At 40.4% G+C, this 17,957-nt stretch overlaps 1 protein-coding gene across 1 annotated transcript in view; it reads left to right on the plus strand.

Annotated features, from left to right (window-relative positions):
- Positions 1–17,957, plus strand: part of LOC120030237 (phospholipid-transporting ATPase ABCA1-like) — a 218,291-nt gene that overhangs the window by 149,074 nt on the left and 51,260 nt on the right. Inside the window, exons 34-36 of the mRNA XM_038975583.1 lie at positions 5,401–5,578; positions 11,910–12,025; positions 12,548–12,692. Of these exons, the coding sequence (XP_038831511.1) occupies positions 5,401–5,578; positions 11,910–12,025; positions 12,548–12,692 (439 nt within the window). The remainder of the gene's footprint in view (positions 1–5,400; positions 5,579–11,909; positions 12,026–12,547; positions 12,693–17,957) is intronic.

Below are 17,957 nucleotides of genomic sequence, written 5' to 3' on the forward strand. Positions count from 1 at the left end.
CTCTATTTGTGTTGTCCTGTACATCTTTCTCTGTAGATGCTTAGTTTTCACACTTTGTTTGCTGAAATGTCAGTTTCGATGTTGAAACCTGATGAGATCCTGTGGACGCGATCAATCATGCCACAGATACCATTTAATTCCTTGTTCCTTTGTTGTGGTACCAAGTAAGGTATTTATGTAGTGGCCGGGTGTTAGCAACAGTGGTGAATTAGAGAGAGAAGCTGGCTTGGCTAGAAGATAATTACGACAGCTTCCAAACCCATAAATTCAGCCCAAGACAAATCTCTCTTTCTTTGTCTCTGTTTGTGTCTCTTTGTCTCTCTCTCTTGCTCTCTCAATCTCCATGTGGGCCCTGCCTGTAATTTATTATCCATGATCTAGAGATTAACTTGGGATTCTCCTTCCATGTAAAATTAATTACTAGAGGAAAAAAGCTAGGGTGTCCGTGTCCTATGTGATCGTGTTCGTGTCCCTGCATCATTGCCTTAATTCAAGATTTTTTCCCCACTCAAAGTATGGTTTTCAATGTATCAGATAGGGAAACATGGAGGGGTGGTTGTGTTCGGGGATAGCCTCTGTCCAGGCGTTTTGTTTGACTGACCGCAGTGCTCTGCTAGCGTAAGAAGACACAGTAAATCATCATGGTGGTTCTATGTGACCTGGAGCTTGACTTCAGTGAATCAGAGAGAGAGAGACCTGTTCAGTCACTAAATCCCCAATGTCCTTTAATAAAAGAGAGCTTGACATTTAGGGCTTTGCGTACGGTCTTCAAAGAAAGTATTTGTTTTTCCGGGTAGTTAGAAAGAAAAATCCTTTGTCATGAGTTTACTTTTTTATTTTTTACATTGGTAGCACCAAACAGATGTTGAGAAACTAGTAATTATTTGGACATCTAGTCCCTCTGTGTTCAATAGAATGAACAGATTTGCATTATGGCTACATATACTGGAATGGAAAATTGTTTACCTAAACAATTGAAAAACAGATGATTATTTGACCACTTCATTATGGTTTTCTAACCCCCCTCCATGGCTTTTTGAAGCCATACCTCACTCTAGACCTTGGGCAAAAACAACTGGAAAGACCAGGCACATTAAAACACATTAAAAGCTTATCCCCAACTATACAGCTTGTTACTTTACTAGCAGGGTTTGTGTTCCCTCACCGTGATAAGCCGCTAGCCCTTGTTCAGGGTTACCTCATTAGCCAATCAGTTGCCTCAAATAATCTTTGGCCCTGTTGAGTGCGGTCTAGATAAGCCTGTTGAAAACTGTTGAAAGTGGGGCAGCACCCACTGCGTAAATTATTTCATGTTTACGCATCCCAATTACGTCCAGGCCATGGCGGGGCTGCACGTGACGACTAATGTAATATGTTAATTACCTGGCATGTAGTCTGGTGTGAGATTGTGGCAGGGTGGGGAGGGAGGAGGGACGTTTGTGTGTGCGCCTGCCTGCCTGTCGGTCTGTCTGTATGTGTGTGCGTGTGTGTGAGGAGGTGGTCGAATATACTGTAGTCTGGTTCACAGCTAAATAAGCGGACGCAGCAAGGACGTTTTGAGAGCAAAACATTGGAAATTAAGAATGATTCTTATGAAAGAGAGGTCAGCAGCTTCTGAGGAGAGAGAAATGGTTGCGCCTTGCCCCTCGCAAGTGAGTTGGGAAAGAGATGAACTCTTTGAGCCTCTCGTTAGATCTTTAGCTAAAGACGTGGTCGCCCACTGCCTGCGATCTGCAATTAGCTAATAAATTACACAGGAGGCTAACGAAGAACTTAACATCTATAATCGCCAACTCCTCTACTGTTTCTTCTTCAATGTGGATAAAATAGAAAAAATAAATCCATTTGGAGGACGTTTTTTATTTTGGCACACTCAATACCAGACAACATGAATAATTGAAGTGCTGTTGAATGACCTTTGACCTCAAAAGTCCAGCACCTCTCTGGTGCAGTTTCCATCTCTTGTTTGTGAACTTCCAAAACCTCCTCCTACCCGAAACTCTGTTAGATGTGACAGCAGAGAGCAGAAAGAGGGTGATCTATTCATCAAAAGAGACCAGCAGGAGCTCTGAATTGACAGAATGTGAAAGTATGGAAGGCAAGAAAGCACAACATGCCTTTAGCGGGGTGAATGATATTCAAACAGCATGGAGGATCATGAGTTTCCATGAAGAATCGTCATTGGTTCTCGGAAATGTTTTCAGTAGTTTTGCCTGATTGCAAGTCAAAAAGAGAATTCAGTCAAATTGAGTCATCTATTGGTAACAAGCTAATACAAAAACTAACAGTATATTATAGAACATAGATAGAATTGGTCCAACCGGCCATATTTTACCTATAAAACCATATGGGACTTGTCTGCTAATACTCGACATTTGGTTTCATTTTAGTCATTAACCCAAAAAGCACCAAGGTGTCAAAAACATAATTTCGAAACCAATTTTTTTATCCTCCTAAAATGTAAGGACTTTGTCAAGCAACTAGTGAAAAAAGTATTATAAAATGTACTATGATTTCATGTTCTCTGCAGCGTGCGCACAACCCGGTGTAATTAGAATGCTTATTTAGAATGTCCAGTTTCGATTGACGCAAGTCAGCGTTTGAGCAGGCCACACTGTTTTTTCACAGAAACATTTTGCTCAAACACAGTCCTTACAAAGTTATGTCCTGAATGTGACCAGTTCATTTTTGAATGAAATGTTCACACATTCACAGAAGTAGCGACAGCGCAACACAATCATCCAAACCAGAAAATCTAGGCTACATTTGTCCTAGCGCTAACTGATGAAAGATTGACATAACACAAGCTGTAATATTTAGCTAACTCTCAGCTGACAGAAACCACAATATCAGTTAGCTAATAGCAATTACTATTTACAATTCATCATATCTTGGGTGAGCTCACCATCGATCGAAATAATTTAGTAAAACACTTTCTAAAAATCGAAAGTAATCTGACGATGGGTAGTTTGTGCACTCCAACATGTTTGTTTTTTCCGCGTCAAACAAAGATGAGAAGAGAGTACAATTTCAAACAGTGAGTGCATTCTGACATCACGTGCATAAAACAGCTCACACTGCGGCGACCGTAAGATATTTGTAACTCACGTGTGAAAAGTTTAATATGGAGAAATGAAAAATAATCTCCCTTTTGTGTACTAGTGGTGTGTCTAAACTGAACATTTTGACTCAATAGTTCACTTTGAGATAAAAGCACCACATTTGTCACAGAGGTAGATGTAAGTACCCTGAAAATATATAGGTATGGAGCCAGCCCTAATTTGGCCCCTTGGGGCCATGGCAGCCACTATAACTGAAAAAGAACTACAACACGTGAATACATTTTTAGCTTTCAGTCAATGTCTCTATATCAAGTTGAGAGTCTCACATTTCAGATGCAATAGCGGACATGCATAAAGTTGGCGGCCCATCTGTACTTACCATAAATGCTTTATTTTCTAAGTTTGCCATATCAGACAGTGCTCTGAGTTTCCATGACTTTTTTTGTTTGTTTTAGCAGTAGCACAGTAAACTTGATCCCAATACTATTGACATATTGAACCATGTCGCACGCTGTAGTTTAAGAACTCTGTAGGTAGGTCTAAAAACAAGGACGTCCTATCTGAATTCCTCCATCTTTATGCACCTTCGCCATTGGACGTGAGTTGATAGCCCATAGCGTTCCAAAGTTAGAGCTTTAAGTCTGATGGCACCGCTGCCCAAATCGCTCATATCAGCAGTCATCTTAGGTTGTACCGGTGTGTCAGATTATCTTAATCACCAATTTATTAGCTTCTGAGTATCATAGAAACACAGCACCGTGAATGAATAGCGCTTTGAATGTTGCTTTGAAAATGATCAAAATAACTGCTCAAAACATGAAAAACATACAAAAGCATATTTTTTGACTGACACCAAATTTGACTGTAAATGTGTGGATCTTTTTTAATATGTTTATTTAGGGGACTTAAAACCATTTACTTGTGTTACAAAAGGTTAATAAAAGAAAAAGTGTTACAGCTTGACATACAATCATCACCATAAAAAAATGACTCCTGTTGGTGCTTTCAGGGTTATAAATATGTTGGTGCTTTTAGGATTAAGTAGAAACTCTTATCCAGAGCAACTAAAGTATAGGTAAAACATTTCAGTAGCATTTGTGTTCATTCCAGGTCAAAGGCAAGATTAATGACAAGACTGGGGCAGAAAGTGTGAGATTTCACTCAGAATGAAACTCAACACCTGGAAAGGTTATGGGGCTTACTTCCACCGAAAGGCCTCTTGACCATTCCTCTATCTACAGCCCCTGAGGGCTAAGCAGACATTGGCCTCAGATTCCTGGACTACTTTTGATAAGGGCCCATAGGGGTCCGGTCAAAAGTAGTGCACTATATAGGGAATAGGATGCATCCAATGTCAAGTTCTAACATATTTCTCGGACAGGATTTTTTCCCTCTTTACCACTGTGACCCTATCTGCTCCCTAGAGTCCTCGCGTGTTAGGACTAATTGTCAGGTGAAAGTTCTGAGTGGCCTCTGGCTCTTGTTTGTTAGTAAAGGAAGTATATGGGTTTCAAATGTGTCCTCGGTTTTCCTCTGGCTACTCCTACTGTTTCCTAGTGAGTCATTAATCCATTATGGGAAAGAAAAAAAACAAGCAAAACACTATTTTGTAAGTGGTGACTGCATCATGGGAAACGCACGGAAACAAAACACTTATAGAATTATAAAAACAAGCTGTTCACACACCAGACTAAATATTGTATGGTCCTTTAGGACTGATCTGTACGGGTTTAGGCCAGGTTACTGTAGAGCACATGACAGAAGATGTGAAAGAGTAATGAATACATTTCATGATTGATGGATCGATACTAGAAAAATCAATCAGTCTTAATGGTGGAGATCAATATTTTACAACTTCATGCTAGATGGTTCTGCACACTGAAAGTAGTCTGTGGGCCGGGAGAACTGTAATCCATTGTTCGGTTTTCTTTAAGAGGTCCCTTCACCTTACTTTATCTACCGCTAGCTTGTTAAAAATTCATGGCAGTGATTGGGTCATGTGGGACCTGGGAAAAAAAGAAATCAACTGAAATAAACTCAATTATTTGGTTTGACCTTACTTAAACTTATAGGTGATTTGACAATTGTTTTGCTCCCATCACAATGTATTTTTAGCTAGCAGTTGCTACAGTTAGCTGACGTTTGTAGTGGCTGTTTAAAGAAAAGCAAATCATAGATTAGGGTTTATCATCTAACATTGAGTTGTAAAATACTAAACTTCCCCTTTAAAACAATTGACCCTTTACCAGTTCTAGAAATATCAACCAGACCTATTGATCATGCTAGAAGATCACACAGGATCAAACTTGTACTCAACTTCCTGTTTTCTCTCCTTCAGGGCCGCCACCTCCACCGATGTGGTGGTGTCCATCTGTGTCATCTTTGCCATGTCCTTCATCCCAGCAAGCTTCGTCCTCTTCCTCATCCAGGAGCGTGTCAGCAAGGCCAAGCACTTGCAGTTTGTCAGTGGCGTCAACCCGACCGTCTACTGGGTCGCCAACTTCGCCTGGGATATTGTAGGCTTTCTTCATTAGAGAATTTAATAGTACAGAATTCAATGTTATTGTCCAATGTGAATCGTAAATGTGTCTTTTTGCTGTCTTATGTCATTCCCAACCCCCCAGACATCACACATACACACATGCAAGGAACAGGGTCAGCCACAGAGAAGGGCCCCTGGAACACATTAGGTGTTAAGATCTTGCTCAAGGGCAAAACAGCAGTTACCTGACACTACTCTATGTTCCCTACATACTTCAGTCTGAGACTGCCATCATTGAAGTCGTTTAGGGTGTTGTCAAAATGAGGGGTGTTGTACAAAACAAAGTCATCAGCGATTGGATAATTTCTAACCAATCAGAGTATCAAAGCCAATTAAAAATTATCAAAACGCTGTGTAACCCACATGTGTTCTGGCTCTGGCCCAACCCATCAGTTTCTGAGACCAATCAGAACGGTTAGAATATGTTTGCATTCTAGAAATTGTCAAGGAGGTACTCAAATCTTGACTCATTGCAGAGAAGAAACAATCGTCCGTGGGCGTGGGATGACGTTTTGCCGGAACAGGGAGTTTGGTTAGTCAGGCAACAATGGCAGTTGGTGGCACCTGAGGTTCTGATGCCAGCAAACCTTTGGTTTCTCCGCCATCTTACCCCTAATTGGAGACCACACCAGGGGGTACGCAATGGCCTTCTACCGTCCACCGTGAGGAAGGGATGGATAAGAATGAACCTCAAATAAAAGTATGGCAAATGGCAAATGTACCTGTGATCGCAATGGCTGCTCGGAAGTCCATGCCTGAGTAACTGTTATTGGCTAGCGTTGAATTATTGACACCGGCTGTTCCGATTTGTTGTGCTCAACAAGCTTAGCAGTGGCAAAAAGGGATGCAAAGTGGTAGAACATGAGCACTTTCCCTCAGACTTAATGGAGGTAAACCGTCTGTCAGGTAACTCAGAACTATTAGCCATTATGCTGGATGAATGCTAACAAAGTGATAGACATATGTAATTATGCAGAGAGTCACATTTTTTTAGAAATGCGGTCGAAAAACTGTCAGATGGTGAGCTTAAGCATCTCCGCTCTCCCCGAACGCTTCCCAATGGGACAGTGAAGCATTTGTTCTTCTTTTGGCTGTATACTTAAAATGTATTGAATGTAGATGCTGCCATGATTACAAATATTATACCCCCCAAAAATTGCTAACCTCCCATGTTATTGTAAAGGTGAGAGGTTTGCATGTCTTCGGGGCATGATATTTGTGCGTCTGTAGCTTTCTCACTTATCATTATTCACGATTCATTCAGGATTATCTAGAGAAAATGCTTAAGCTCACCATCTGGCAGAGCTTTTCGACCGCATTCAATACCCTTCCTTTAAAAGATATGAGGCTCAGAGGGGGAACTGTGGAGTAGAAGTTTGCAAATCACATATGTTCTTTTTATTTATATAGTTTTGTTCCCACATCGATGCATCATGCCTATTGCAGTATTTAGAGATTCATTAGCCAATATCATGATTGTAAAACTTGTTTCAGATAGAATATTGATATTCTTATATACAGTTGAAGTTGGAAGTTTACATACACTTCGGTTGGAGTCATTAAAGCTCGTTTTTCAACCACTCCACACATTTCTTGTCAACAAACTATAGTTTTGGCAAGTCGGTTAGGACATCTACTTTGTGCATGACACAAGTAATTGTTCCAACAATTGTTTACAGACAGATTATTTCACTTATAATTCACTGTATCACAATTCCAGTGGGCCTTTAAACAGCTTGGAAAATTCCAGAAAATGTCATGGCTTTAGAAGCTTCTAATAGGCTAATTGACACAATTTGAGTCAATTGGAGGTGTACCTGTGGATGTATTTCAAGGCCTACCTTCAAACTCAGTGCCTCTTTACTTGACATCATGGGAAAATCAAAAGAAATCAGCCAAGAACTAAGATTTTTGTCTGGTTCATCCTTGGGAGCAATTTCCAAACGCCTGAAGGTACCACGTTCATCTGTACAAACAATAGTACGCAAGTATAAACACCATGGGACCACGCAGCCGTCATACCACTCAGGAAGGAGACGTGTTCTGTCGTATTTTGGTGCAAAAAGTGCAAATCAATCCCAGAACAACAGCAAAGGACCTTGTGAAGATGCTGGAGGAAACAGGTAGAAAAGTATCTTTATCCACAGTAAAACGAGTCCAATATCGACATAACCTGAAAGGCCGCACAGAAAGGAAGAAGCCACTGCTCTAAAACCGCCATAAAAAAGCCAAACTACGGTTTGCAACTTCACATAAGGACAAAGATCGTACTTTTTGGAGAAACGTTTTGGATGAAACAAAAATAGAAATGTTTGGCCATAATGACCATCGTTATGTTTGGAGAAAAAAGGGGGAGGCTTGTAAGCCGAAGAACACCATCGCAACCGTGAAGCACTGGCTGGCAGCATCATGTTGTGGGGGTGCTGTGCTGCAGGAGGGACTGGTGCACTTCACAAAATAAATGGCATCATGAGGCAGGAAAATTATGTGGATATATTGAAGCAACATCTCAAGACGTCCGTAAGGAAGTTAAAGCTTGGTCGCAAATGGGTCTTCCAAATGGACAATGACCCCAAGCATACTTTCAAAGTTGTGGCAAAATGGCTTAAGGACAACAAAGTCAAGGTATTGGAGTGGCAATCACAAAGCTCTGGCCTCAATCCTATAGGGAATTTGTGTGCAGAACTGAAAAAGCATGTGTGAGCAAGGAGTCCTACAAACCTGACTCAGTTACACCAGCTCTGTCAGGAGGAATGGGCCAAAATTCACCCAATTTATTGTGGGAAGCTTGTGGAAGACCACCTGAAACATTTGACCCAAGTTAAACAATTTAACCTTTCACGAGTATCAACCCCGTATCCGGGATCACCCCCCACCCCCCCCACACTGATTAGCATCGCTAGCATAGCTTCACAAGTAAATAGTAGCATCTAAATATCATTAAATCACAAGTCCAAGACACCAGATGAAAGATACAGATCTTGTGAATAAACCCATCATTTCTGTTTTTTAAAATGTTTTACAGGGAAGACACAATATGTAAATCTATTAGCTAACCACGTTAGCAAAATACACCATCTTTCTTTGTCCACCATTTTCTCTCTCCACCACTAGCTATCACCAATTCGGCTAAACTAAGATATTGATAGCAACAAACCAAGAAAAAAACTCATCAGATGACAGTCTGATAACATATTTATGGTATAGGATAGGTGTTGTTAGAAAAAAGTGCATATTTCAGGTAGAAATCACAGTTTACAATTGCACCGACCATCACAAATCGACTAGAATTACTAGATAGAGCAACGTGTATGACCAATTTACTCATCATAAAACATTTCATAAAAATAGACAAAGCATAGCAATGGAAAGACACAGTTCTTGTGATTTCAGACCATATTTCAGATTTTCTAAGCGTTTTTCAGCGAAAACACAATAAATCGATAAGTTAGCATACCACATGTACAAACGTTAGTAGAGCATGAATTCAAGGCAAAGGGAGCTATAACGTTATCATCGCCAAAATATATTAATTTTTTCACTAACCTTCTCAGAATTCTTCCGATGACACTCCTGTAACATCATTTTACAACATACATATACAGTTTGTTCGAAAAGGTGCATATTTAGCCATACAAAACCGTGGTTATACAATGGAAATAGTCACAACTCAAGCATCAAAATGAGGGACGTCAGCTTTCAGAGTGATCTAGTTTAATCCAAAGCTAATCATATACTTGACTAAAAAATACAGAGTTGACAGGAATCGAAAGACAAATTAGTTCTTAATGCAACCGCTGACTTACATTTTTAAAATTATCCTTACTTTTCAATACAGGGTTCGCCAAGTGAAGCTATACCAAACAAAATGGCGAAATATGCGTTTAAAATATTTCGACAGAACAACGATTTATCATATTAAATATTGCTTACTTTGAGCTGTTCTTCCATCAGATTCTTGGGCAATGTATTCTTTCTTGGGTTTAATCTTCTTTTGGTCGAAAGATGTCCTTTGTCCGTCTAAATGCCCGCTAACGTTCGACCGGGACCCCGAAATGTGCCCGGTGCTTCACATAGAAATGCATCAAAATCGCACTAAACGGATATAAATTGCTATAAAACGGTTTAAATTAACTACCTTATGATGTTTCTAAGTCCTATATCGAATTAAATTACAGACGGATACATTTCAAGTTGATAACCGAGCCTGTGAAAATGGCATCCGGAGGTCCCTTCCTGCGTAAGGGCGAGCGTCGAAAGGGGGGCTACTCTCACTCCTTGGTCTTTTATAACCTCTGAGAGCTACGGAGAAGGCCCATTCCACTTCTCATTGGTTACTGACATCCAGGGGAAGGCGGGTGCAGTTCGTGTCATTCCATAGGATAGACAGAGACCTTAAAAACTGATCTGAAACCAGAGCTTCGCTCTCAGACCTTTCACTGTCTGTCATGGATTTCGCTGTAGAAAGAGTTCTGGGTCACCCACAGACATCATTCCAACTTTGTATGAAACTAGAAAGTGTTTTCTATCCAATAGAATTAATAATATGCATATTGTACGAGCAAGAATTGAGTACTAGGCAGTTTAATTTGGAGACGACAAAATGCTAATTCGGAACAGCACCCCCTGTAGTCGCAAGAAGTTAAAGGCAATGCTACCAAATACTAATTGAGTGTATGTAAACTTCTGACCCACTGGGGATGTGATGAAAGAAATAAAAGCTGAAAGAAATCATTCTCTCTACTGCTATTCTGACATTTCACATTCTTAAAATAAAGTGGTGATCCTAACTGACCTAAAACAGGGAATTTGTACTAGGATTAAATGACAGGAATTGTTAAAAACTGAGTTTAAATGTATTTGGCTAAGGTGTATGTAAACTTCCGACTTCAACTGTACCACAGTTTGGTACATTGCGAGATGGTTTTCATTAGATTTGTCCAGTCAGGCCAGCCTCAGACTCGTCTCCTCATATGAAGGGGAATAGATTGCTCTCTTGTTAATGAGCAAATGAAAGAGGGTAGCTGGGAAAGCGAATTAAAACCTAATCTATAGAATTCACATTTATTGGAGTTCAACATATTTTCTTTCTTTCAGAGAGTTTAACTACATCGTCTAATAAGGGGTTGTGTGCTTTTTTACAGTGTAACTACATAGTCTAATAAGGGGTTACACATGCTTTATTACAGTGTAACTACATAGTCCAATAAGGGGTTATACATGCTTTATTACAGTGTAACTACATAGTCCAATAAGGGGTTACACATGCTTTATTACAGTGTAACTACATAGTCCAATAAGGGGTTGTGTGTTTTATTACAGTGTAACTACATAGTCTAGTAAGGGGTTATACATGCTTTATTACAGTGTAACTACATAGTCCAATAAGGGGTTATACATGATTTATTACAGTGTAACTACATAGTCCAATAAGGGGTTGTGTGTTTTATTACAGTGTAACTACATAGTCTAATAAGGGGTTATACATGCTTTATTACAGTGTAACTACATAGTCCAATAAGGGGTTGTGTGTTTTATTACAGTGTAACTACATAGTCTAATAAGGGGTTATACATGCTTTATTACAGTGTAACTACATAGTCCAATACGGGGTTGTGTATTTTATGACAGTGTAACTACATAGTCTAATAAGGGGTTATACATGCTTTATTACAGTGTAACTACATAGTCCAATAAGGGGTTGTGTGTTTTATTACAGTGTAACTACATAGTCTAATAAGGGGTTATACATGCTTTATTACAGTGTAACTACATAGTCTAATAAGGGGTTATACATGCTTTATTTCTGTGTAACTACATAGTCCAATAAGGGGTTGTGTATTTTATTACAGTGTAACTACATAGTCTAATAAGGGGTTATACATGCTTTATTTCTGTGTAACTACATAGTCTAAGGGGTTATACATGCTTTATTTCTGTGTAACTACATAGTCTAAGGGGTTATACATGCTTTATTTCTGTGTAACTACATAGTCTAAGGGGTTATACATGCTTTATTACAGTGTAACTACATAGTCTAATGGGTTTTGTGTGTTCTATTACAGTGTAACTAGAGTCTAATGGGTTTTGTGTGTTCTATTACAGTGTAACTAGAGTCTAATGGGTTTTGTGTGTTCTATTACAGTGTAACTAGAGTCTAATGGGTTTTGTGTGTTCTATTACAGTGTAACTAGAGTCTAATGGGTTTTGTGTGTTCTATTACAGTGTAACTAGAGTCTAATGGGTTTTGTGTGTTCTATTACAGTGTAACTAGAATCTAATGGGTTTTGTGTGCTTTATTACAGTGTAACTACATAGTCCCTTGTCTAATAGTCATCGTCATCTTCCTGTGCTTCCAACAAAAAGCCTACGTGTCCCTTTCTAACCTACCAGCTTTGATTCTGCTGCTGATGATGTATGGGTAAGTAGAACCAAAATGATATCCATATTTTTATGTGCTGACTTACTCGGTTCAAAGAAGTTTCAGGAAAAATTTGAACAATGTGATTGGACTATAGATGTAATGTTCATATGGAGCAAAACGTTTGAAATGTTTGTATTGCAGTACGGAAAGGTCAAATTGACTTATTAGATCCTTTTGTGCCCACATAGTGCTTTGTCAGCAAACATCTCATGCACTCTACAAATAATATTTGAGTGTTGTTCAACTTCAAATTCACAGTTTTCCACATGGTATGCCACAGTCAGTACAGTCCAGTGAGCTCTAAACATATTGGAACAGTGACACATTTGTCATTGTTTTGGCTCTGTACTCCAGCACTTTGGATTTGAAATGATAGAATGACTATGAGGTTAAAGTGCAAACTGTTCCTTCAAGTCTGTATACCCCTCTTCATGTATCTCCCCCTGTCTCATTTCATACTGTGCTGTTTAAATGGTAAAATATGAAAACTTCTATGCAGTTAACCATCTGTGTTTTCAGGTGGTCTATCACACCCATGATGTACCCAGCCTCGTTTATCTTCAACGTTCCCAGCACGGCCTACGTGGTGCTGACCTGCATCAACCTCTTCATCGGCATCAATGGGAGCGTGGCCACCTTCGTCATGGAGTTGTTCGCTGATGATGTAGGTGATGTGGGTTGCCTCTTTCCTAAGTCTTCATTGTTACGGTGTCCATATTAGGACAGCTTCGGAGTAACAAGGGATAGGTGTCTGTGTCCTTTTGGCTGTCCTAATGTGGACACCGTACATACTGGGAGGAAAATACACACATTTATCAAAGAAACAATTGCTCACTCGACTATTATATCAGGGTGATTACATTTTTGTCGAGCTAATTGATCCCTTTCCTCAATATACGACTGTGTATTTGTGTGTAGGCTTTCAACTTGTTCGAGGGAGATTTTCCTCCTGGAATTGCTTTTTTTGCTTTTAACACACTCGATCCGTTTCAAAGGTGGTATTTTAAATTCACTTTAATGTTTAATTGTGAGGTGAGAATTGTGTCTTTGTAGAATGTGCTTCATCCATCTTTCATTCATACCAAAAGCTTGCCTTTCTCCCTGGAGAATCAAAAGACAAAGAAGGAGAATAGAGAAATAAAGAAAGTGACTAAGAGTAAAAGACTGGAGAGAGTGTTAAGAAGATAGATAGGAACAATGAGATTGTCTGATGTGGGGTGTTGTGGTGCTGAGGAGTATTTCTGTCTGTAATAAATCACTTTTGTGGTGAAAAACTAATTCTGCTTGGCTGGGCCTGGCTCCCCAATGGGTGGGCCTGGCTGCCAAGGGGTGGGCCTATGCCCTCCAAGGCCCACCCATGGCTCCACCCCTGCCCAGTCATGTGAAATCCATAGAATAGAGCCTAATTGATTTATTTAAATTGACTGATTTCCTTATATATAACTGTAACTCAGTAAAATCTTTGAAATTGTTGCATGTTGCGCGTATATTTTTGTTCAGTATATTTATACTAAGGACAACATTTTCTTAGTTTAACCATTCTTTATAAGCTGGAACCAGGCCCCCAGTGTCTACTCTGCTGGGCAGATAATGCGTGGAAACCTAGCGGTGGCAAAATCCCTGGTCCAAACATTGTCTTTTCACACTCTGAAATGTGTTTATTATGATGAAGTTCAATCCCCAACGTGAATTATTTTAACATTCGCTACAAATCGAGATATTTCATTAAATTAGTGAACGCTCACTTCACTTGCTACACATTGAGCCTAGTTGGCCAAATTAACAGTGCACATCCCGTGTGTGTGTGTGTGTGTGTGTGTGCGTGTGTGTGTGTGTGTGTGTGTGTGTGTGTGTGTGTGTGTGTGTGTGTGTGTGTGTGTGTGTGTGTGTGTGTGTGTGTGTGTGTGTGTGTGTGTGTGTGTGTGTGTGTGTGTGTGTGTGTGTGTGTGTGTGTGTGTGTGTGAGAAAGAGAGAGACCATTTGTGCTTATCCGTGTGTGCACATCCCTAGTGAGTGTGTACGTGCTTATCAGTGGAGGCTCCTCAGAGGAGGAAGGGGAGGACCATCCTCCTCAGTGATTTTCAGAAAAAGAAAACCATTTATCCTTTTATGATAAAACTATACTAAGTATAATCACGTCGCCAAATAATCGATTAAAACATACTATTTTGCAAAGGCGGTCTACAGTAGCCTCAACAGCACTCTGTAGGGTAGCACCATGGTGTAGCCTGAGGACAGCTAGTTTCCATCCTTCTCTGGGTGCATTGACATCAATACAAAACCTAGGAGACTCATGGTTATCACCCCCTTCCATAGACTTACACAGTAATTATGACAACTTCCGGTGGACATCCTCCAACCTATCAGAGCTCTTGCAGCATGAACTGACGTGTTGTCCACGCAATCAAAGGATCAGAGAAAGAATAGTACTGAAAGCATAAGATACAGCTAGCTGGCACTGCAGTGCATACAATGTTGTGAGTAGTTGACTCAAAGAGAGAGAAAGACAATAGTTGAAGAGTTTTGAACAAATTAATGTCTTCCAAAATGAAGGTGAAGCAAGAGAGAGATTTTGTCATTTTTTAAATAGCAAATGCAGCTAGCTAGTTTAGCCTACTCAAACACCCTGCTCAAACAGAGGGATGCTATGTTAGCAAGCTGGCTATGACTATCCAACACAACACTGGAGCTCTTCCAAGTCAAGTTAAGCTTTTGGTTTTACTAATGTATTGCCACCGGGGCCCGCTGGTGTAAGTGCTAAACTGCTTATTGACTGCACACTGTAGCTTTACTGCATGATTGTAGCAGGTTTACAAACACTTTAGTTCTGTTAGCTATATTGACTATGATGTTAATTTAACTAATATGGTGACAACGATGTAGGCTGTGTGTAGCGGTTATGATATCGTTTGGCTTGGAAAGGTTTTTTCACCTGGTCACATACAGCTGATGTGTTGTGCATTGACGTCCACAAGCGACGAAGGGAAAAGGTGAGAGGAGGAGAGCGCATAGATGCGAGAAGGAATATAACGTGGCTGTTATGAAGCTGTGTTTACACATGATCGGGGTGTATTCATTCCGACGATTCTGTTGAAAACATTTTCTTAAACGGAACAAAACGAGGACAAACATACAGTACCTGAATTTGTCCAATAGAAACTCTCCTTTGCACCTGTTGGACTAATGATCACACCCTATATCAGCTAGAGGCAAGCGGAAGTGTGCAAGATGGTATTGAATGTGTCACTGTCTGTCCATGTGTCACCTCAAATGTTTCTCTCGACCTGTGTGCACCTACCTTGTAAACTTTCATTCATAGACTATGTTGTAGCAACTTCATGATGGGTATAGGGAAAATTTGAATATCATGTAGTAGCCTAAATCTATCACTGTAACATTGAGCTAGGTGAATGGAATATGAATGACAGTCATCCAATATGCTGTAATAGAAATAAGGCCATGCTCATGTAAAAAACTCAATTGTACTCCCTCATCTTAAACGGCACTGACCGCCACTGGTGGTTATCCATGCATTTGTGTGTGTGTGTGTGTGTGCAAGTGAGAGTGTGTCGTAAGCACTTCACTCCGACAAGTTGCAACATCAGGTTCCCCCATCTGAGCTTCCACTTCAAAAGTCAGCTAACTCTAATCTCCACTCCAACCTGAGCAATATCTTGGCTTCACTGACTTTGTCATATGCTCCTGTCCTTTGAACATTCATCTTCTCTCCACCCTCTCTGCTTTCTCAGACACAGCTTAATGTCGGCGGTCTCCTTTTTACATAACCAGACAACCTCGTTTGCATAGAGATTTCATTATTGTCATAGCCGTCGTTCATCATTGATTTGTTTTTGGTTTGTCTTTTCGCTGACAACCTCCCCATCAAACAAAATCATATTTTTGTTGTCACTTGTTTTCCCATATATTTATCAGTATTGTTTTGGCGAATCTCATTCATAAGGGGCTCTGGCAATAATAATGGAGCCCATGCCGGTCACTGACAATTTGTGAGAGTGACTTACCAGGCTCTTCCTTGTCAAGGGCATTTGCCTAGTGTATTGGAAAGCCTGCTGTGTAGTGTAGCTCTGAGGGTCAATTGAGACATGCCAGACAGGGGACAATAACAGCCCAGCTATCACTCCTGAGGATGTCAATGCAGATACGAGCCCTGTAGTTGGCCACGGTCCCGGACTGATGCATCACTTATCCTACCAATCGACTGTCAGAGTTGAACTGTCACTGTTGGACCGCCTGGAAAAATAGGCTGCGACATGCCGGGATGTTGTCGGTTTCCACATTTCCTCTGTTCTCTTCTGATGAACCCGATGAACAGAAAGGAGCCAAAATGGCCGACGTAGATAAGAATGCACAACCCCCCCCCCCCCCCCCCCTCCCCCCACACACACACAGTTAAGCGCGACAGGTTGTATCGAGATATCTGGCAGCTCAATCTTTCTCTGTCGTCTCTATTTCCACGCTTTCATGCTTTTATTCCTTCGCTTCCACCCTGTGCTGTGACGATAGCTAAAATGGGAACAGCATAGTTGAAGTTCTCTTCATTCATTTATTTCTCCACTGAAGGTCAAAGTGAATAGCTCCCCCTATGGGACGATGACTGGTAGTCTATAGGGAATGATTTTTTTTTTAAAGCCAAATCTTGAGACAAAAGCAAAGCACACTACAGCATCACATTTAGTACTTTATGTCCCAGTTTTATCTGGAGCCCGAGCGAGGGAGCATGGAAGATCCCCCCCCCCATGCTTCCTGAGCATCGCATCAATCGCAGCCTGCCTTGCATGCATGAGACAGCACCTGAGTCAATAGACCAGCCGCTAGCCACTCAGACAAGCCTGTAGGGCATGGATCTGGCCAGGTTAGAGGCAGAGTGAGTCGGTAGGGAGGAAGTCGATGGGGCTGTATTGGTCAGGGACATGATGTAGTTTAATTGTAGTGTGCTATATGCTTTGAGGTGACATGCTTTGGCGTAGTGATGTGTGTAGGTGGTGAGGGGAGGGATATGTGTTTAAATACAGGAAAATGTGTGTTTATCAGCTGTCTACACTTTTAGTGTATAATATAGTGTTTTTGTATATACAGTACTGTACTATGTTAAATTCCATTTGGGATGTATTGTACATTACTGATTATGAAGTTTCAATTGAATTCCCTTTACACATATAGTTTGAGAAATCAGCTAACGGTCGCAATCCCCACGGCGCTTCCAGCCATATATTTTCCTTTTCGGAAGTCCCTCCGGTGAAGATAGAAGCGATGCTTGGGGAATATGAACACTAAAGCAATATGGGTCAGACGAGAGCCTTGGAGATTTTCCCCCTTCAGAACCCATTCAGAGATGATTTATGGGCATATAGCGCAAACTTTGAAGAAAATTGTCAAGCGTTTCATCATTGCCTAAAAACCTCTTTGATCTCCTTGATAAACACCCAGTCAAGAGAAGATCTGTTATTTCACATATTGATCTCCTTAGGTCTCTATTTCTTCAAATCTTTCTCGATGACAAATGTGCCCTCGGCTGCACAAGGTCATTGGTTTGCTTTTATTATTTAATTGTTTCCAATTCACTTATGTTTCTAACTTCAGGCTCTTTTAGCCTTTTGCCAGCTTCTTGAAGTTTGACCATGATGAATAACACTTTCACGTATAGTTCAGTAGGAATGGGCCCAGAATGTGTTGATATGACCAGATATATTCAAATTGAGCTTCTTAGCATTGAAAATAAAAAGTAACTATGTAATACATTATATGGATGTCAAGATTATTAGCCAAGATTTCACGCTTGACATTTTAGTTGGCTAGCGTGTCCTTAAGTCTTTGAGAAAACAGGTAGAAAGTCCAATAAGACCGAGATGAATTGGCAGACATATTGCTTGACATTTGAGAGTTAGCTGTGGCACCATAATCAATTAGG

The sequence above is a fragment of the Salvelinus namaycush genome, chromosome 36 (assembly GCF_016432855.1).
Source record: "Salvelinus namaycush isolate Seneca chromosome 36, SaNama_1.0, whole genome shotgun sequence".
Lineage (NCBI taxonomy): Eukaryota > Metazoa > Chordata > Actinopteri > Salmoniformes > Salmonidae > Salvelinus > Salvelinus namaycush.